This window comes from Grammomys surdaster, unplaced genomic scaffold, assembly GCF_004785775.1.
Source record: "Grammomys surdaster isolate TR1022 unplaced genomic scaffold, NIH_TR_1.0 373, whole genome shotgun sequence".
NCBI classification, from domain to species: domain Eukaryota; kingdom Metazoa; phylum Chordata; class Mammalia; order Rodentia; family Muridae; genus Grammomys; species Grammomys surdaster.
Genome location: NW_021604792.1, coordinates 5,659,621 through 5,682,048, shown reverse-complemented (window position 1 = coordinate 5,682,048; position 22,428 = coordinate 5,659,621). Strand labels below are relative to the sequence as shown.

The 22,428-nt window shown below is 44.4% G+C and overlaps 1 protein-coding gene across 1 annotated transcript in view; it reads right to left on the bottom strand.

The window, feature by feature from the left end:
- Positions 1-3,519: 3,519 nt before the first annotated feature.
- The window catches only part of Grin2b (glutamate ionotropic receptor NMDA type subunit 2B), a 446,438-nt gene continuing 427,529 nt past the window's right edge, over positions 3,520-22,428 (bottom strand). Inside the window, exons 10-13 of the mRNA XM_028781023.1 lie at positions 13,074-13,234; positions 11,140-11,327; positions 8,240-8,478; positions 3,520-5,851 (exon numbers count right to left, since the gene is read on the bottom strand). Of these exons, the coding sequence (XP_028636856.1) occupies positions 4,001-5,851; positions 8,240-8,478; positions 11,140-11,327; positions 13,074-13,234 (2,439 nt within the window). The 3' untranslated portion in view covers positions 3,520-4,000. The remainder of the gene's footprint in view (positions 5,852-8,239; positions 8,479-11,139; positions 11,328-13,073; positions 13,235-22,428) is intronic.

Here is a 22,428-nt window from a genome sequence, read left to right as displayed (position 1 = left end):
ATTGGGGATGTTTCCCAGGTGCTGGTTGAGGATACACAGTGACAGCTTGGAAATAACAGGGTCCACTGTACATGCCGCACTCCTACGGGGGTGTGCACATCTTCACTCAGGCAAATTCAAGGGTCAGGTTGTTGAGGTCACTGGGCATGCTGATGGGTCAGCATTGCCACTGAAAGGAGTAATGCGGGACCACACCCATCAACTCACTTCTGCAATGGAAGATAGCACTCATGAGAGAAAGCATGGATTCTGAAGGACACCATGGAACATAAGATGCTCTCAGGGCTTTGCAGAACCTCACAGTTTCGTATGGATTGGATCTGAGTCCATATCCATCAGTGATGGAGATGGGAATGGCTGCTGGATTCTTATGTGTTCTATTAGTTTGCTGCTATGGAATTTTACATCTAAAACATGACAGACTTCATTTTCTTATTCATTCTAGAGCAGGCCATGAAGACCATACTTTGGTTCCCAATTCCAGCATCCAGTTGGAGAAAGATGATCAATTGAGGCCAAATAAGGGATAGTTAAGTTTTCCAGCTGATGGTAGGATAATTGGGGAGAAAATGCAGTATGCTGGGTATATCAATTTAGGAGAGAGAGAGAGAGAGAGAGAGAGAGAGAGAGAGAGAGAGAGAGAGAGAGAGAGAAGCTGCTAAGCTGTTGTCTTTCACACAGCCAACCATCCAGTGAAAGAGATTCTATTTGTCTGGTTAGCCCCAAATCAGAGATTTGGGACACCTGACTTGAACAAAATAGCACCTTCTTGATGGCAGTAACAAGAACAAGGTAACTCTAAAGCCACCATTGATACTGTCCCTCACATACCCACTTGCCCATCTCTAAAACTAGTTTTAGCTACCTTGCTAGTTTTGAGGGAATCTGGTGACATTTTCTAGAAAAGCGTCTATGTCTGAAAGACCCTTGTATGCATTGCTATCCCTCGACACCCTGAAAACACATGCTTAAAATAGAATTAATGGACATTTCGTGGGTGTGCCTGAAGTGGTCATTTCTATAGGTAGGCACAGGTTGAGGGACGGGGTGCTCAGAGCTCAGGGACCAGAGCATGAAGGATCAGAATGATAAGATGATTGCCAAGTATCAGAGAAAGCTGCTTAGAGATTCCCCGGAACCTAGCTTCCTGAAACCTCTCAGCCATGCCAAGAACGGGAGGTCACTGGACCTCGATTCTTTTTCAAGCCCTTTTGGGGAACCTTTGTAAGCCCAGGTACTGACAGGGAAATGTCTGATGCCACCAGCTTCTTTTTGACAGATTGATGGTTTCCTATGGTCTCCTTAGAAGATAAGAATCTGACCGAGTTTTGTTTAGTGCTGATAAAGACTCAGCAAAACTCAGGCTAAAGTACACGCTCACTTCTCGCAGATCAGCAGGAAGACAGGTTTCAGAGACGGGGCATGGACATAAATGGCTTTCCCCTGGCTTATTCACCATAGTGGCTTCGGTTCCCATTAACTTTTTTTCCAGACACTCTGAAGTAAAGGCCATGTCAAACAGTTCCCCCAACTGAAAATGAAAACCCATAACAAAACAATTCCCCCCTCGTTCCCATCCCCACCCCACTCCCTCCAGCTCAACACCCTGAATACTCACAGGAGAACACTTTATCTATACAAAATTAATTAAAAAACAAAATATTTACATACCAAATAAACACCATCTTGATTTCTGTGGCCTGTGGAGACCATCAGAGCCCCCTGTTTTCTAGATTGCTGTTCGCTAGGTTAGTTGGTTTGTTTTTTTTTTCTTTTTTTTTTTTAATTTTAAAGGGTGAGGTAAGAGGAAGAGTGGGGGATGAGCCCCGGCCCTTGGACAGAGCCAGAGTGAAGCAACGTTTCTATGGCCCTTCTCCTTCTTCCTCTGTGAGATGCCTCATGCCCTCTGTCCTCTCTCAGAGTCTTTCCCGGAACTTAAAATAAAGCACTCTGTGCTCCTCTCTCCAAACTGTTGAGAGGTTCAGCCCCTTGCCCCCATGTTCATTTTAGAAAGAAAACAAGGCCTTCAGTTGGCATTTAAATGAGATACTGAGGGAAAAAAAAAAACAAGGAGGAAGGTGGGAGACAGCAGTCGAGGATGGGGATGAGGGAAGGCTGTGAGGCGGGCGACCAGGAAGGCAAGAAGCAGGCCAGGAGGGTGTGACGTGAAGAGACATGGCAGCTTCGTTCCAGAGGAGGATAAGCACCTTTCTGGTTTATGTGTCCTGTGTGCGACAAGGCGATCCTGCAGTCAAGCTTCCAAACAGACCCAGGGCTCTTTGGATGCCACCCTGTGTGAGGGGAGGGCAGGACAGCAGACTGACCCATAGAACACCCCTACCCCAAGTTTCAGGATGGGCAGTGACAGATATCCATTTCCCTTCTTAATTTTCCAACTTGAAGTGAGGGGGCATCACATCTGGCAGCACCTCCATCCCTGGAGTTTTACACACACACACACACACACACACACACACACACACACATTTACTGTCAAGTGCTACAATCTGAGAGGGAACCAGTGTTGCAGGAGAGGAAGGTGTCTATCAGAAGTGTTTGCACTAGTTAAGTCACACACCTAGGGAGGCTGCCTCCCACCTCTCAGTCTCCTTCATTCTCTCTTGGGGACAAGCTCACTTCTCTCCCTCCCCCTGTGTGTGTCCCCTTCACTTATCACCAACCCTGGGGGAATTTGCTTGCTCTTTCAGCTCTAGGTTAAGTAAGAAGGGATCAAAGCATTGAAAACATCCCCCTCCTTCACTAACCCTACCCTAAATGACTAAAAGACGTCCCCCTCTCATTTACCCTACCGTAATGACTCTCTTTTTCAAAGCTTTACATGAAGAGCTCTCCCCAAAACCTCAGCCAGTTAAGGGGCTAAAGAGTTTTCTGGAACCTTAGCTCTAAGTATGGATAAAGGACTGATAGCTGTTTCGATTTCTCTTAAACCTCACTGAAAAGTTCTCTGCCCAAGCTGATGGAAAGCACAGGCAACTACTGACAAATTATTTTGTAGAGTTGTCTCAGTTCCTCTCATTTTCTTCTGTTGTCTTTTCTGCCATACAGATTCTCCTTTGTCAAGAATCTCTACCTTCACTCAAGAAGGAAAAAGAGAGAGATAGCCTGAGCTGGGGTAACCTGTGACATCGGTTTATATATAAGCCAAAAACAAGCACATTGCTTACGTATGTGGAAGGAAGCAGCCAGTCAAGGTTTCATTCTCTATATTCAGAGGCACCTGACTACATGTGTGTGCAAGCCTCCATGGACATATGTGCACACACAGTTCTATACTCTTGCTTCCAGTGCACCATGGGACACTGTAGCAGTGGACTACCTACTTCGTGTTCAGAAATCTCTCTTCTACCAATGGCCTTCTCCCTCGGTTCACCACCCATGAGGCTTCTGGAGCTGAAGAAACTTTTTATTTATATTTTTGGCTTATATATATATATACATAATGACTTTCTGCCCTCTGCTTGGTACATGGTCCCTCAGCAGATGCCAACCATGCAGCAAGAATTCAGTGAAAGCCTCTTCTCTCTTATGAGCTGGAGCTTCAATGGCCTTCCTTAAAACACCTTCGCTTTCTCACCTGAACAAAGAGAGCAGTATCAGGAAAGCCTCGCTCAAAGTGAATCGCTCAGAGCCCAAAGTGAATCGCTCAGAGCCCTTCTGCGCTAGGAAGAAGCACACAGGCAGCGCTTGCTTCGGTCTCCTCTCCGTCCTCCCACACTGAGGCCCGTTCTATCCTCTCATGGAAACAGGAATGGTGGGCAGATGCAGGAAGAAGAGAAGTGTGCGAGGGAGGAGAAATGGTGCTGGCCAGGAGGGTTGCCTTCAGTAAGGAACCAGAACTCCAGGATCCCATAGAGAAATTAAAAGAAGAAAAAGCAAATGGGAGCCAAGTTCACCCCCGACTCTTTCCATGACATGCGCACCACGCGGCCCACAGCCCTATCCCTCCCGTACCCACCTTAACCTCTCTCTCTTCCCTCACTCAGACATCAGACTCAATACTAGAAAGTTTCTCATAAACATGTCCATTGCTGGAGCCATTGAAAGCCCTGGGGTTTTTGTTGTTAGGCACACAGGGGTTGGACTGGTTCCCTATACAAATGTCCTTCTGGAAACGACCTGGCACAGCCCCATGAAGGGCCGACACCACTGGCTTATTGGTGACAAGGGCCCGGAAGTCCGGCCTTGTTTTCGACGCCCCTGCCACCGTGGGCTGCCTGAAGAAGTAGGATTTGCTGCCGTGAAGCAAGCACTGATCATCCCCAAAAGTGGGGATGAAAGGGTTTTGCGTGACCCGGTCAGGGTAGAGCGACTTGCTGAGCATGTAGCCGCTGCCGGGGTTGTTGTGGTGGTGTCCGGCAGTGGGCACTGAGGACTTGTTGGCAAAGGAGCTCTCACCAGCTGGCATCTCAAACATATGGGCGTAGGGGCTCCCATCCATGAATCGGCCCTTGTCTTTCAGGCTCACGCTGCGTGGAGCCAAGGCGGCCTCCTCCTTCTGCAGGTCCACGAAGGTGTCGTAGGAGTGCTGCCGGCGCAGTTTGTTCCGATTCTTCTTCTGGGCCTTGGAATTAGTCGGGCTTTGAGGGTACTTGGTGGTGGAGGCATTAGATGTCACAGCCACGGGGGCAGCCGGCTGGTCCAGTTCCTGCAGGGAGTTGTCCTCACTGATGTCATATAGGTTACCAGCCTTCTTGCAGGCTTCACACCTGATGCAGGCCTGCCGGCCCGAGTTCTGCCCTGCCACCGTAGAGGGGTAATTGTGCAGCTTGGAGGGACAGCTGCGACAGAAGTTGCCCCCAGATCGATCCTCCCAATCCACATTGGTCAGGTTCTTCTCCCAAGGAGCGGGCACCCCGCCTACCACTCCATGCTTATCTCCTGTTCCGTGTTTGAGGTGAGCCCTGTTGGTACAGGGCCCACCTCCACTAACCGAATCTCGCTTGAAGTCATCACTGCGTTCTTTGTAAATGTCAGTCAAGTCCACATGCTCCCAGTGAGGCGAGTTCTCCTTTGTTCGGAACTGGTCCAGGTAGAAGTCTCGGAGCCCTTCTTTGTCCCTGAAGTAGCGCTTGTGGTCTGGGGAGCGGGGTGGTCGGCGACGGTAGGCCAACTCGATTTCATCAAACTCCCTCCTAGATTTGGCCGAGGCTGGCCGCTTCTTTAGACTGTCCTTATATTGCTGCTTCCTCCTCTTAGCTGCGTTGCCCTCGATGTTCCCATAGGTGACCGTGTGCGTGGAGATGTCTGAGACATCCGATCGAATCAAGTCGTCATGGCCACTGTAGCGGTCACTCTTGAAAGAGAACTTGCCGTACAGGTCGCTGAGCTGACTATGTTTGGAGGAGGGCAGGCCGATGTCCAGGGGTTTCTTGCTGATTGACCTGGGCTGGGTGGTAAAGGGTGGGTTGTCACAGTCATAGAGCCCATCAATGGAGCTGGTGCTGCCGATGCTGTGTGGCCGGTGGTGATGGTGATAGTGGTCTTGGTACACATTACTGTCCTTCAGCTGCAGGTTGCCAAATGTTCTCTCTACCTCACTAATGTAGTCACTGAACAGGTTTTCCTCACAGGGTGGGTTATTGTACGACTTGCAGTCTGAATGCGTGAAGCTGCGGCGATGCTCAGAAATATCGTAGACAGAGGACTCTCGACGGATGAAGTCCAGGGCACTCTGAGGGGAGCCGTTGACCCCAGACAGGTTGGCCATATTCTTGGCCGTGCGGAGCAAGCGTAGGATGTTGGAGTGTGTGTTGTTCATGGTGGCAGTGGGGGAGTTCATCACGGATTGGCGCTCCTCTATGGCTACTCCATGGATACAGCTGTAGATACCCTGAAGGGACACAGGATGGTACACACTGAGTTCAGAGAAATCCAAACACACCATAAACAACAGCGCCCTACCACTGGTGACCTAATGAGGTAAGACAAAGATAGGAGAATTGTGAGGCAGGCAGTTTGCTACATTCACAGAAAACGTGACTCGAAGTTTGGTTGAGTTCAGCCAATTTCATTCCATGAGCTAAGGATCGCAATCTGCTATCAGATAGGGGAGTGACCGTACTGAGGGGACTTGAATAAACAGATGACATGGCATTTGTGCCTCAACTCCAATCGGGATCTATCTTGGATTTCCTTCCTATTTAGGATCCAGAGTTTTACATTTTATAAAAGAATCCATGCTGTAAACACATAGCACAAAGTAAGAGCAGACTATCGGAAGCACGGGGCATCTCTCCACAGATGCTAGGGCCACTTAGCTCTGGATGGCTACGCCTGGCTGATGTTGCTCACAATGGCTTCCTGTTTCTGGCTCTGACCGATTTTGAACAGTTTTTTAGAATTTTGATCAGCAAATAACAAGGGAGCAATGTTGTTCTGTAGCTAAGCATGAACCGAATTCACACAGAGAGTTAGAAAGCCCTGGGGTCAAAGAAGGATTTTCTACTGCTGTGGCCTGCACCGTGGGAGGGAAAAATTGGGACAAATATCAAGAGCTCAATGTGAATAAATAACTCCCTTGTTGAGGTCTCTCCTTTATTCACCCTTTAACTCTTGGTTTCTTTTTTTATAGTCAATATTATCATAAATAATTAATAGTCTATCACATTAGCGTTGATGAAGAACACCAGGCAAACAGCTACTTGTTCAGGGCACTGAAGAACAGCATCCATGAGAGGAGCGGGGTTGCTTGCCTGGCAGACAATCTCCCAATATCTAAAGTCAGGTCAGCTACTGTTCATCTCCCCTGTGCTACCATAAAAGGCAAACAGACTTGGGACTTTCTCCCTAGCAAGGTAAGGTAGATGAAGAAGTGGCTTTAAACTGTGTCTACATACGAGAAGGTTAATCCAGAAAAGAAGATTATCTGAATGGTCAGGGCCGAGAACAGAAAAGGTCAGAAGGAAAATGGTAGCTCTATGGTCAAGAAGTGTCAGGCCTCGTGAGACATAAGGTCTTCCCGTAGGGGACTCCATTCCCTTTCTGCTTCTTACTTCTGACCTCTTGACAGTGTCCAGGAGGAAATACTAGGTGTCGTCTTTTGTGAAGACAGTGCCCATGTCAGAGGGCCACAAGTGAGATTTCTCTTTTCTCTCACCTCTCTGGCCTCTGGGAAGTGCTGGATAATGGAACCCAAGGCCCAGGGACCAGGGTTCCCCAAGTTCCTTTCTCCTGTTCTCACGTGACTGAATGACCTGCATCTACTGACAGCTAGAGAGGAAATGAAGAAATTGTTCCCTGTCCCTAAAACACTACAGGCAAATGACCAGAAAATGAGACAGTTTAATGAGAGATCCATTTTCTTTCATAACTCTATTTGAGTCATATCTGCAACACAATCCTTGATCCTAAAAGGTTATCTGAGTTCACCACTCCATGCCCGAGTCCCCACAACTATATCAGCAGAATCAGAAAATCCTACTCTTTAAAAACTCCCCTCTGTGATCTGAAGTTCATAGATCCGTCTTCTTAATACCTCGCTTTGAATCAGAAATGAAGGTGATCTCTAAACAAAGAACGGTCTGGAACTTTACTCCTTTTAAGTAAGTTTTTGGAACATTTTTTTTTTTTATGAATCAAGACTTGGGTTCTGTTAGGCTTTTTCAAATGTTATTTATATACGTATCCCACTGACACAGGCACGCACGCATGCACACATGTACACACACACGTACACACGTGATCCTCTTGCTACAGTCTACCAGTATTGGTATTTTTGGAGTCATATGTCACCATGTCCAACCTTTAGGATCTTTAATTTCCCTTGCTTCACATGTGGTTAAAATATAGGAACAGTAAAAACACCAATAATACGTCTTTGTGTGTTAGAATAAGTTATGTGACACTCCGCTATTTAAGAAAAAGATATGATTCCCACCCCCAAAGGATCAATTGATTAACACAGCCTATACAGAATCAATTAGTGGAGATGTAAGAGGCAAATGGGGAAAAGCCAAATTTTCTATTTTGAGAGAGCAGCCTTTTTTGATAGAAAATCAAATGTCTGAGTCTAAAATGGAAGGAAGGAAACATATCACCACACATCTTCGAAGCACTTGACATTCTCTCACACAGACTCTTGGGAATGTGCCCATGATTATCTGGCTTTATGGTTTAGCTACACAAGACTGGAACAAGTACCCTCTTGGGTCTCTCTACTCAGCACAGAGCAAGGCTAAACTGTTCTTAGCAAGCTCTGAATATCTCGACCAATACTTACTCTGCTGATGGAGAAGACCATGCCAGGCTTGCCAGAACAGACGCCCATGAAGCAATGCCGGAATTGCCAATAGAACAGATGTTCACAGATGAAGGTGATGAGGCTGAGGGCCATGGCTGCCCCCAACATATAGAAGACGCCCGCCATGTTGTCAATGTCCAGCTGGCTGCTCATAACCTCATTCTTCTCATTGTGGCAAATGCCAGTGAGCCAGAGAGCTTCCAGTTCTTCCATCTCCCCTAGAAAGAGGACAAGAAGGAGACAGATAAAGGAGGGAGGGAGGAGAAGGTAGGGAAAAAAGGGAGTTGAAGAAGAGCATAGAAACATGACAGAAAGGGACAAACACAAAAAAGAGAAAAGAATACCTTTTATTAATACCGTTACATCTTAACATATCAAAACATCCCTAAGTATTCAGTGGAAATGTAATGAATGGAACTATAGGTAACAGAAGGACATGGGACTTCCCTTTGACTCTCCTTTAGCCAGTGCAACTCAGCAGCTCAATGTTTGCTATTATATACAATATGTCGTGCAAGGAGCAAGGGTTCAAATTAGTGAGAACAGTTTGTGGGCAAAGCAATCAATGGGTTTGAGAGAGAGAGAGAGAGAAAGAGAGAGAGAGAGAGAGAGAGAGAGAGAGAGAGAGAGAGAGAGGGGTAGAGGTACGGGGAGCGGTGAGAGGTGGGAGAGGGGGAGGGGAGAGAGAAGGGGAGAGAGAGAACACGAACTTGAGAGAGTGGGAACGTATTTTAATTTATATTATATTTAAAGGCATTCTAGACTGCAAGGGGTAGAGGTAGATGTACGGGTATGGGGAGGGGGAGGGGAGAGGGGTGGGGGAGAGAAGAGAGATTGAGAGAGAGAGAGAGAGAGAGAGAGAGAGAGAGAGAGAGAGAGAGAGAACATGAACTTGAGAATGGGAATGTATTTTAATTTATATTATATTTAAAGGCATTCTAGACTGCAGATGTAGAATAATCACCGTAGGAAAATAGATGCTCATTTAGGGAGAGGCAAGAAAACTAGTTCAAGCGGAGTAACCCTCATCCTCAGAAAGCTTGGTAAAAGAATTCTGAGGTTAAACACTTTGCCTTTTATTTTCTAGACAATGGAGATAACATAATAAAATGGGTAAAACCTCTTGGAATTATACAGAGCAGATTAGATTGAGGAAGGAGAGGTAGAAAGAGATTGAGAAAGGTTGAATCTCTATGGTTTCCCAGAATTGCAGATGTCTTATAGAGAAAAATATGAAGCCAACAAGGGGAGGAAGCTGGAATGAAACACAACCATCCCAACCTCCTCCTCTCAACTTTGCTTAAAGGAACACGGACTTCTCCACGTGTGTCGTTCTTACTTATTATCACTGGACACTAATCAGTAGAAACATAGAAATTTCAGATAAAAAAACAAAAACAACAACAACAAAAACTCAACCCAAACCAAACAAACGGAAAAACAAAGAAAAGAAAGAAAGAAAACAAGTATCTACTCTAGAATATCACTAATTCACATGAATGAAATTCTAGTTTGCTAACATTTTGCATTTGCATAGCACAATGAAACCCCAAATCCTGTCTACCGGTCTACTTGGTAATAGAATCTGGATCCATCTGGTTATGGCTACTGATTCGACTAGCACAGTTTATCAGCACTCCAGCTACAAAACCCTACTCCTTCTTATAGGAATCCACTCACTTTTCTTCTTCTCATCTTCAACTCAACAATGCTTTTCCTAACTAGTATAGAAGCCATATTCAGGTGGAATCTGGAAACCTACCCCTGGGCTTGTGTCTCTGATGTCTTCCCCAACAGAAAATGTCTTACAGCCCCAATTGACAGACCCACATGGTGGATGGACCAGGGAATCACGCAGATCGAGGCTCATCTGTATCTAGATTAGTTTGTGTGAGGGTTGTGAGTAGAGTGCTTTGGCCAAGGACACAAAGAGAAATGCAGAAGATAGTAGTTGGATGGGATACATTTCTCAGTGTTCAACCCATCACCACAAAGGCACAAAGACCGGAAGACAAAGTGGCTTCTGGTATCTACATCTGAGAATCCTTGCCCTCCACCTCTTCAGCCAGAAGATCATGTCAGGACAGAGTGAAGGATGCAGAAACAGACACACATTTATTTCTCTTTCCTTCCTCCAGGAATAGAAAGAGCACTGTCCTACATCTTTCTGGTCTTGTGTCACATGTAGGGTGACATCTGAAACATCTAACTGTAGCCTACTTCATTCCTGAAGGTTTCAATATCCCACATAATCTTCCAATGTTCCTTTGTCACCAACTACTTTCATCCCTTTCTTCATCTTTACCCAGTGCAGGCTAAAGTATGTCTCCTTGTAATTCACATATTAAACCCCACCTTTCTGGTAGCTTAGGGTGTGTGTGACATTGAAATCGGCTCATTGCAGATGCCACAGTGGAACCCAGCAGGTCCCTAACCTCATGTGATTGACCTTAAAAAAAGGGTGGATGCAGCGAGAGATGAATACAGAAGAAAGGCATTCACCCAGGTAGAATGAAAGTAGAGATCTGAGTGGTGCTCTGACAAGTCAAGGAACGCCAAGGAGAACCAATAAGAAGAGAACTCCAAAAAGAGCCATAGAAAGCCATGCAACAAGCCTACAGAGGATTCCTCCACATCACTGCCAAGTGAAGCTACCTGTATTGATACCTGTAGTACTCAGAACTTCAACACAATGAATTCAACTGTTTATGTCATACCATTCCTGTCATTTGTTATGGCTGCCCTAAGAATCTAAAAAGTGCTCTCCAATCTAACCATATCCTGTGACATGCTGTTTTCGATACACAGAGGATAAAGGGTGTATTTTAGAACAGCTATTGGTTGAGGCCAAGTAGACACTCCCCCTTTCTTTAACTCACCATCACCAAAGAGCTGCAGGATAGCAAGGTCTACCTGGCGCTTCCACCCAGAGTCTTTTTGGATAGCAATACCATAGCCCGTAGAAGCAAAGACCTTGCCACTGCCAATGGTCACCAGCTTGCAGCCTTCATCTCTTCCGGCCATGTAGTTGAGCACAGCTGCATCATAGATGAAAGCATCGAGCTTCCTGCACAAGAAAGAAACAAATCCACAAATACCAAGGAGGAAATTACACAACAACACTACCTACTGGGCCATTAGTATGAAGTGGTAGGGTTGCAGAAGCTATATGTAAGACTGGCTCACAGTAAGGCTCAAGTTGGACTATTGTCAGAGTCTAAAGCCTGCATCCCAGGCTGCTCTTGATAGGACTTCAGTTTGAAAGGAGTTGTTTCTTTTATTTCCCCCCTCCCACCAGGAATGATAAGAATGTAAGTTGGGCCCGAGGCCAACTCATAAGCTGTGTCTGAAAAGGAGAAGGAGTAAACAGGAATCAATAAAAATAATAACAGAAATAATGAAAAATAAACACCGCAGTGATAACAAATAGCACGGGTAAGGTTTATATAACATTTTTCATTTCTCAGTTCATTACAGTCCAGAGTGGGGGAAAGTGTAGGTGTATATGTCTCAGTAGATAGGTGGCTATTTTTGGTAGTCAGAAAGACTTCAGTATTCTCTGGTGTTATGTGACTCTGCTTTGAGGGGCCAGGCCACTGACAAGCTTGTATGAGAGCAAATTTGAAGCACTGCAAGAGAAGGCAACATACAGAACGACCAAGGTCCTTCAAATTCTTAAGCCTACATGCACATCGAGTGAGACAGTGAGCTTTGCAAAGAAGGGATGCACAGAGAAAAGATGAGAGCTGAGAGCAAGAAGGCATGCACCATTGTTTCCAAACATTTCTGCACAGAAAAGCCGAGGGGGTAGCTCAGATAAAGCCATGCAAGTAATGGGTATGAATGTGAGCAGGACATGCAACCCACCAGAACAGTTACAGGCTAGGGAGCTTTGTCACTACTCAAGAAAACAACAACAACAAAACCAAGCCCTTTTTGACGTGACAAGCAACAGGCCATTTCATTAAATGCATCCTATAAAATGTAGTTTGGCGGCATGCTCAAACACCAAGCATCTGGTATAATTGAGAACTATGGGTATCCCATGGTTTGGACTACCCAGAGCACTCCTACCCTAACCTCAGATCCTGTCTTCTGAAACCTGTTGTGACTTTGTTCAGAGCAGTGAGATTGAATGCCCCTGCAATCTAAATGGCCACAAATCTAGGTGGCACTTGGAAACCTTGAGGTGCAAAGGTGGCTAGAGGAGGTCATCACAGAACAGATGGAAACAGCCATATGACCCATCAGCCTCCAAATCTCAACAGTTACAATGCTCAAGTGCTGGTCCTTCTCCACAGCTCTGGCTTTCTCCAACCAAAGGACGAGCATGCCCAGAGAGCTACATCGACAGCTTGTGCACAAATACACACTGGGTACAGAGAATGGTTATCAGGAGTGACAATCAAAGCTGAAATTGGAGATCAGTGGACACATTCCTACTTGTTGCCATCTACAAATTTTTACATACTTCCAGTTTCATTTCCCCCTTATCCATAGACAACAGAACTGTCTGTTACACCCCTTAGACTACAGCTCACGTGTAACAGATATGCGCTCTCTCCTTGACTCTTCCTTTCTAGTTTTCCATCTGTTTCTTTTGCACGCCATCCACATTCATGCAAGCAGAAAACAATTTGCAGGATGGTGCACAGAACCAAGTAACAGCATAAGAACTCTTGTACAATGGTTGGAATAACGCCATCAAATTTGACTTGGAAACAGTCTTTGATTTAATGAGTATGGTTCTCGTTCAATCTGTGTCCAATGGAGGTGAGAAATATATCAGTCTGAGCTTAGAGGCCATTCTTACCCTGTTTTCAGGGAGAGCAAGGCATCATCTACACCCCTTTGGTTGAACTTTCCCATGTAGGCATGCATTTCTGCATAGTTATTACGGATATTCCTCTCTGTGCTGCCATTGGGCACAGTCCCAAAGCGGAAAGGGGGTGAGAAGTCATTAGGTCTCTGGAACTGGAGAGAGAAAGAAAGAGAAAGAGAGAGACAGACAGACAGAATAAAGAAGAAATGCTTTAGAAAAATGTCAAGAGACATTAAGTCGGCATTAGTGAGTTTATAATGGAAATGAACTGGCTATAATTCACCAAACACATTAGCCCTCCCTCAGGAGCAGTAATTGCCTTCTGGAAGTGGACTTCAGTTCAACTCAATTTAATACGTATTGTTGAGAGATTTCTATTTGCCCAGTCCTGAGTTTAATCTGTAACCTTGTGTGTTCCTTCTATGCATATGACACAATACCAGTGATGATGGGCCTGAAAGTGGTATGATACAGTTTATGGTAGATTAGCAACTTTTATTTCCAAAATATTGTCTAAAATCTGCACCCAGGTCTCTTAATTCAGAGGCCCAAACACACTGTCCTTGTATAATTAAGGTCACACAGCATTACAGTCACAAAGATAATGTTTGAATATTGAATATATTTTGCTAAGAAATTTTCTTTTGACCTTCAAATCATTCAAAATTCTGTTGATTCTAAACCAGCTATTGGATAACTCATATGTCATTTTAGCTATGTTCCCTGCTTGCTTAAATTCTGAGAATGTATCTCCAGTGCCTAGCACCAGAATTTAAATTTCTTGGATTCAGTCCCTATGACGTCAGCGTTATTCCTAGTTATTACCCTGCAATGAGTTGGGTCTTAATGATGCTTCCCAAGCACATAATTTGACCATTTGGATGTCCATGGTCTCATCAAATCCATCTCTTTAACACAAACTCACCTTTCTCTTTGGGCCGATTTGTGTCCTTCGTTTTAAAATACAGCTCAGAGCAACTGCTTTGGGAAACCTCCTGTGAATTCTTCCTTCTATCAAGTTGACCCCAAATGATCCCTCAGCACTTGTTATTCTGGTTTAGAGTACTAGATTCGTACTATAAATGCAATGACTCCCTAAATCTACTGGCTAGGTACTGAGAACTAGACTTTCATGGGGTCATGAATAGTTTAAGCTAAAACTGTTAAGATGACCATCTCTGTCACTTATTACTTAATGACTGTTGTCACTGACAGAAAAGATGTACCACTTCTTCTATGATAAGGAGTTTATGATGCCCAATTTTCAAGAATGCAAAAGAAGTACTTGGAACAGCACCTGATACACCATAGGGTTGCCTGACACAAACTAGGTCACTGGGTTAGAGGGTCTTCAATTGAGAAAATCCCTGAAGCAGATTGTACTGTAGTTTATAAGGCATTTTTTTTATTAATGATTGATGTAGGAGGTCCCAGTCTACTACACTAGGTGGTCCTAGATTTATCAAAAAGCAGGCCTGAACAAGAAATGGAGAGCGACAGTAAGCAGCACTCCCTCGTGACTTTTGCTTCAGTTCCTGCCTGCTTGAGTTTCTACCTTTGCTTCCCTTAGTGATGGACAGTGATTGGCACATGTAAGGAAAGTAAGCCTTTCTTCCCAGATTCTCTTTGATTATAGCCTTTATCACAGCAATAGAAAGCAAACGAAGACAGAAGATGCTCAGTAATTGGTCCCATATTGTTCTAAATACATGTTCATTTTAGTTTTGTTTTGCTGATAAAAAGCAGGCTACCTAATGTTCTAGTCCTGTAAGAATATCTAGGAATATGGGTGTGAAGTTGTGTCTCGGCGTATAGTGGACACTGAAGGTATTTAAAGTGCTCTTGGTTTCAATATTATCATCCGTTACCTTGGAGTTGTATTTGAAAACCTAGCCCACCAGCCCGGGGACCACTGATTTTTACAAGCAGCCCAGGTTCCGTGGTCATTCTTCTTCTCAGAATGAGAGGGCTTCGTGGGCTATAGATTCTCATAGCACAAGGACCCATGACAGGCACTGTAGCTGCTCCTGTCAGCCACAGTTGAGAGGTGAGTAGAGTCAGAGGCTGTGGTAGAGGGATATTTAGGTGTCACGTCAAAAACAGACTTTCCAATTCTTCTCTTATGATCAGCATGCTGAATGCCATTAAACGCTTCTGTTTACTTCTTAAAAGGGTTACAATTTTTAAGCAAATAAACATAGAAGAGTCAGAATTTTAGCGCTAAGTTGTCTCCTCAAAGCTGACTAGTTTAAATCTTCTAATGGACAAATGATAAAATAGGGAACCAATGAGGTTAATTTGCTCACTAGCACCCAGGGGTAGTAGTGGCGAATGTCATCAGCGTTTTCCCTGGCCTAATTAAGAGTGACTCCTCACTGTGCCCGGCAGAGAGCAAGCTTACAGCAAACAAGGTTATGCTTTAATAAAGGAGACAGACACCAGAATACTTCACACATCACTGTCAAATATAACTCCTCAGAAACTCGAGGAAACCCATCCCCTAAATCCAAAGCAGAGAGGACGGCACAGGAGGCAGAGCCCCTGGAGTCGTACAAGTGCCCTCTCATCTGTGAATCTGCACTTTGCTAAGACAATGACAGAGGGTACAAACATTGACTAAGGTCTCACAATAGTTTCTGAAGTATTATTGAAAACTGGAATTACATCCAATTCAGATCTAATAATAAATTATTATCATCTAGGTATTCTTGAAAAACTTAATGCATACAAGGTACATGCATTGATTTTTTAATAACCAAATGGGATCCTGTGCCCAGAGTTCCTACTTCCTGATGGAGCTACAGGCCAGACATTCCAATTCTCAACCATAATCTTTTTAAATTTTAAACGACGTTTAGAGTCTCTAGATCGTTTTATAATCACATCCATAGCTACATAAAACATTTTCAAAAATGGACCTAGGAGAGCATACACGATTTTCAAAGAAAGGGGCAACAATGGGGGAATTTGAAGACCTTCTGAGGAGCTCAAGTGGCATTATTGCATTGGTATAAAACTGATCCAGGGGACGGCTGGCAGAATGGAGCAGCTGCCCACAGATAGGCACATGGACAGTGTGAAGGCCGTTCAGTGGAGATAAGCTAGCTGTCAACAAATGATGTGAAGGTAATTAGATGTTCCTGTACAAAACAAACCCTACTCCTCACCCCTGCAAGATCAATAGCAATTACGCCAAACTTGTAAACGTTCCGGGGGAAAATGTATGAGAACACATTTGTAACCTGGAGTTAGATGAAGGCTATACATCACGTGTTCAATCCACCAACAGAGGGAAATAAAGAGAAATTAAAGGTCATCAAAATTCAGAACTTCTCTTTAAAAGATGCAGTTAGGATTATGAGAAGGTAAGCCACCAGCTGGGAGGAAGTATCTGAAAATGAATTGGAGTGATTTAAAAAACAAATTAGGTAATGGCAGAATAAGACTTACATCATTTAGGCACCATCTTGAGCAAATAACCAGAGAAAACAACCCAACTGCAATGTGGACAAAATTTAGCTTGGAGGCGATTTGGTTTAAGTTCAGCCCTTTTTTATGCCTGTTGTAGGGACATGAACACAGGCAAGTTACTTAGCCTTGCAAAGTTCAATTTTATTTTGGAAATGTTATTTTAATACCTAAGATAATGCACAGGAAAGCACTTAACACTGTAAGAAAGCTCAAATGTGTTAGGTTCTTCTGCAGCAATGAAACTCTGTCTTGTGTGAGGCAGTGCCCTCTCAGATCGAAAAGTCTTGTTCTCTAATCTGCCCCATAAACTAGGCCAGTCTGAGGGCCTAGAATTAGCCAGAGCAGATGCTAGAAGGAAGCTTGCCTTCTCTTTTGAAAAATTCTTATTCAGCTCGACGGGAGGTTTAAATAAAACAGGTCTTTAAAAATTGTCATTGGACCTTGAACTTAACTAAAATTCACATTCACAGGGAACAGTTAGTATGCTTAAGGAGACCCATGGGGAAGAAGGAAAAGAAAACTCCCATATGCCTTGATGTTCCAATAAATGCCCTTGTCATAAAACTCACCCTAAGATCAAGGCCCTATTGTTTAACCTTGGTGACAGTTGATGATCTCTGGGGTACAGAAGAGGAATTAAAAGATATACTATGAGGAATATAAATTAGAACAGGGCAGACTTTGACAAATAATTTTAAAAATTAGGACTTCAATAAGCCAGGGAGAACAAGAATTAGATTTGAAAACTCTGTCTGGTTTCAAAATGGTGATATTAAAAAAAAACCAAAAGCATTTTTATTAATCACCTTTGACCACTGCAAAAACACAGATCCAATTAGTGAAATGAAAGTACGGGAGAGGAGGATCCTCAGGGATCAGACCCATTTCACTGATGAAGACACCAAACTCCTGGAGAGGTCAAGGGTATTGCTCCAAGCTGTGCAAAGGAGAAAGACAAGGTGCTATCTCCATTGCTAGCTAGGATGCTGCTGATTCAGTTTGTCCTGGCTTCCTGGACAGTGCAGCCACGTGTTGTTAAGTGGGGTCACCTGGAAGGCTATCCTTCTCTTTCTGGTGTCATAATTGTTTGCTCCCACACTCCCCACTGGATCCAACACTTGCTCCTGGCAATGGGTGTAAACTCACAGCAGCACAAGGGGTAACACAGAGGGAGAATGTCAAGAGAATAGTAATCTCTCTTGCTCTTCCTGAAGAGCAGGGAATTTGAATTCAGCATCCTGAGCCTTTCACATCTGAACCTCAGTCTCTGTCTGGATGGCCTTAAAGTGAATTCCTCTTGACAGTCAGTCATGCAAGGAGAAAGATGCCCAAGGACAAAGGGCAAAGACCATCACTCCCAAACGATCCTTCTGTTGGACTTGGGGCCGTTTGGCTGCCACCACTCCATGAAAGAGTCTCTCATAGAGTTCGTAGTGAAGAAAAAGAAAGAGGAACAAGGGGGAGTTTGTTTTCTTACAGTCAACTAAATATGTCAGTTGATTTTCCTAAGTACAGGGTTCTGTTAATCCAGTGATAACAGCCACATTCATTCAATACCTATGACTGTGCTGTGAATTAGCACATCATTTTCTTTATCTATGGTAATTAGAATACATCAGTTCATTTGGAAAATGTTTGCCAAGCATTTATTAGTGGACTGGGCTGTATTAAGATATGAAGAAAAGAGGAAAGAACCTCAGGCCCTGTTTCTAGGAGCTAACCTCCCGGGAGAGTCAGAAATGTGTGTTCCCTGCCATTCACATCTTGTACGGTCTTTCATCTATATTTGCATTTGGGAAGTATTTATTCTGTGTAGACAAGGTTCTAGGTGTAGGCGATTTGGCACTGTAGAATAAGATCCAGAAACTCATATCAAAGAAGGGTTATGGGTAACATACATACAAACATGCATAGATACATTGTGTACATTTCTATGCATGCTCAGATAGGCACTTGTGTGTGCTTCAACTATGTGGTAGGCTAAAGTTGTTCACACACACTTTGCCAATCCTCTCATCAAGAGGGAAGCCTGTGTTTCCTCTCCGAGGTTGAGTAGGTAACTTGACATGGAAAGATTCAGAAGCATCTCCCTGAGACTTCTGAGCTTGGGAAATGAGTATGGGCTTTTCAGCATCTTGACTAGCCTCCCAGAATCTCATTCCAAGGGAAGGCTTTTAGTATATAGGGGGCTGTACATATCTAGTCTTGGGCCCACTCCCAAGCCCCAGTCTTGAGGCCACCAAATTGGAGACAGCACCTGTGGGTGCTCCTGACTGCACCCCTAGCTGGTCTCTCTGCTCTACCCATTCCTGTCAGCACACCAGAGATATCTATAAAGCCATATCAGTCCCTCAAGTCCAGCCAGGTCTAGCTCTACCCTTAGGTGAAGATCAGGCGACTCTATCCATGCCACATAAAGTAGAAGACACACTCAACAACGCTTTACCCAGATATCTGGCCCCTAAGAAGTCAGTGAAACACAATGAAGTGGCTCTTGCTTTGAGAATCTAAGCACTGGGGTGCCAGCACAGTAATGAATTATTGGTGAATGTGGAATGTTTCAAGACAAGACAAACCATGTAATGCTACAGACTGACTTTGATTGGCAGTCATCAGTAGGTTTCTCTGAGATGGTAGCATTTGAGCTGAGACCTCAGTAAGCTCAGGTATCCAAAGCACATGAAGGACATACAAGGGGCCCAGGAATTGGCCAATAAAAAAGGTCCAGACTGGTGAGATGGGCAATAAACAAGGTGATGGGAGCTCCAGAGAAACAGAACCCTATGTCAGTGGGAACACAGGGCAAACAATAACCTAGAGGACGACACAGAAGAGCTTTCTATTTGGACAGAAGAAGTAAAGCAATGTCTAGACAGCGTGATCTGCTCAAAGTCACAACACAGACATAATAATAACCACACTCACTCAATACCTTTGGAATGAGAAAGCTCAGGCACCATCACAGGCCATGTGCACCTTCTCCATTTTGCTACAGCCTTATAGATAGGGCTGAAGGCTGAGGAAGGCTGAGAAGGAAACAGGGCCTGGCTGTCAAGAGGAGCCCATATCTATGTAGTAGAGTTTAGAACTCTCATGCTAAGGCAGCAGTTCTCTACCTGTGGGCTGTGACTCCTTTGGGTGTTGAATAACCGTTTCAGAAGGGTCACATATCAGATATCTACATCACAATTCATATCAGTAGCAAAACTATAGTTATGAAGTAGCAATGAAGTAATATTATGGTTGGGGGGGGGGGTCACTACAACCTGAGGAACTGTATTAATGCACTAGGAAGGTTGAGAACCCCTACTCTAAGGTATGCTAAGCAGAAGAGCCTCTACACATCTCAGCTCTGACACCTGATAGCCCTGAGACTGCACAACTCATCTTCCCTGTGCTCCGGTCCCCACACTTGTTGAGTGTACCTAAGCACCAAGCATTTACCTAGTTTCCCTGAGCAGTGTAGTAGCACGGTGCCTGGCACATGATAAGCATACTGAATTACCTGTTATTGTCAACATGGTTCCTGCTAGGATTGTACCCACTGTCACTGGAGGTAACTGAAGGATTCTCGATGGAACAAATTGAGGAGACAGCAGCTGAAGGGGGCCTGAGCTCTGAGATGAGACGCCCCACGTTGGTGGGGTGGAGAAGGAGAACAAGGTGAAACTGTAGAGACATTTTGTAGTGGCTGAATAAGAATGTCCCCCATAGGTTCCCACACTGAAACACTTTAGTCCTCAGTTGTTTTAGGCACAGTTAGGAGCTGTGGCCTTCCTCAAGGATGTCACTGAGGATAGGTTTTCAGAGCTAAAATCTTGCCATTTCATTACTTCTCTCTGTCTCTGCCTTGTGCCTGTGGTCCATGTGTGAGCTGTCAGCATCCTTCTTGAACCTCCATGCCTGCCTGCTGCCCCTACCTGGATATCATGGACTTTAACCCCCTGGAACCAGAAGCCCAAATCAACTTTTCTTCTACAAGGTGCCTTGGTCATAGTGTTTTATCACAGCAACAGAAAGGTAACCAATATGTTCTAATATCCTTCATGACCACAAAAGATGGCTACATGTATATCATTGGACACAAAAGACCTTAGTGGTACCATGACTATTAAAATTCCAAATAAGAACAGCTGCCACGAGGCCAGGATTCATGGAAGGCTTCCTAAAGGTGGCAGATTGAAGCTGCAAAGAGGGAAATGGCGTTTTCAATGGTGTGTGTATGTGTGTGTATGTGTGTGGCACGCGCGCACGTGTTTCCACACTCCCCTCTAACCTGGTTAGTTTCCTTATGGAAGAGTGAAAGGCCATTTGTGAATTCCTTAGGGCCACTGAAAAGTGGGAGTTCTGAAACCACACCCCAGAGCTCCTCAAGGCAGATGGCCTCTGTTGTTCAGGCTGCTGTTCTGACCCTGAGACCTTTTGCTTAGTGGCCTGTCACTTGTCCTCAGGAGGCTAACAGGAGATCAACTGCAGCTAAATCTGCTCTACTGAGATGAAGGGGTTGGGAAAGTGCCTTTCAGGGTATAGACCAGCCTGAAAATGGCTCTTCTCTTTCAGTCTGCCCGCTCAGCATATGCTGATGAGTGCAAACCAGAGTTGTGACCTTGAGGAGCTGCAAACTGGACACTTTGCTCACAGCTATCCTGCCTGTGATGAGGGAGCTGGGGGCTTTTGTCTTCGGAGCGTGACAATCCCACACATAAATAATTCATCTGGTGACTTCTGATTCTACATTTGAATCACAAAGAGAATCAATGACCGAATGCCACTCAGCCCTTCTAGGCCCTCAGGAAAAAAAAAATGGGTGGGTTCTTCATGCAGTCTGTGTGCTGATAAGGACTCTATAGTGACCCTCTTTGCCTGCCCTGAATTCCTCTCATTAATGTCATTGCCCCTATTAATGTCATTGCCCTCCATCCTCCACGGTTCTTCCAAACCATTGACTTTGGGCATCCTTATCATCATTGATGAGCATGTCTACGAACCTCAACCTAATATCAGATCTTGTCATCAGCACTGTCAAAATACAATATAATTCCACTACCCAAGAAAACTCATGATACTCCTCTATAAACCGCCCCTGGCCCCTGACACACGATGACCTGCTTTCTCTTCCTGTAGTTTTGACTTTGAGTCATTCTTCATTACCCAGGAGTATTAAAGGAAACCACCACACTGCTACATACTCGCATAGATTCCCATCTGACATTGACATCTATATACAAAGTCTCTGCTTCCAAAGCCAGGGTGGGGAAAGCCACCAAAACGAGCAAACAAACAAACAAAAATTAAAAGAAGGAAGATGATAACACAGCAAACTTGGGAAAGATGTGACATGCAGATGATCTGAAGGACGGACGATTTAATTCTAAAATGCTATGTGTGTGTATTGCCTCAAGGCAGCAAGATCTGCTCCAATTTGAACTCTTCTATTTTGAAATGTGAGCTTCAGAGCAGTCCCTCAAGACCCCACTCAAGGGTGAGCCTGACTGTGGAGACAGTCGTAGATTATACAATCAGCTTCCTCACCGTCCTGAAAGAGACGATATGGAATAGAGGTAGGAGGAACAAGTGATCACTTGGGGGCTGTAGAGATGGACCAGTAGGTAAAGTGTCTGCTGTGCAAGCACAAAGACACGAGTTCTGATCCCCAGAACCCATGTAAAAACCTAGGGTGATGGTAGTGAACTGCTAAATCTCACTACCTACAGCGGTAGAGGGACTAGAAATAGGCAAATAATTCCTGTAGCTCATTGGTAGGTCAGACTAGTGGAGTCCTTGAACTTCATGCTAATGAAAGATCCTCCCTCAAAATAAAATAAGAGAAAATAAAATAAAATAAAATAAAATAAAATAAAATAAAATAAAATAA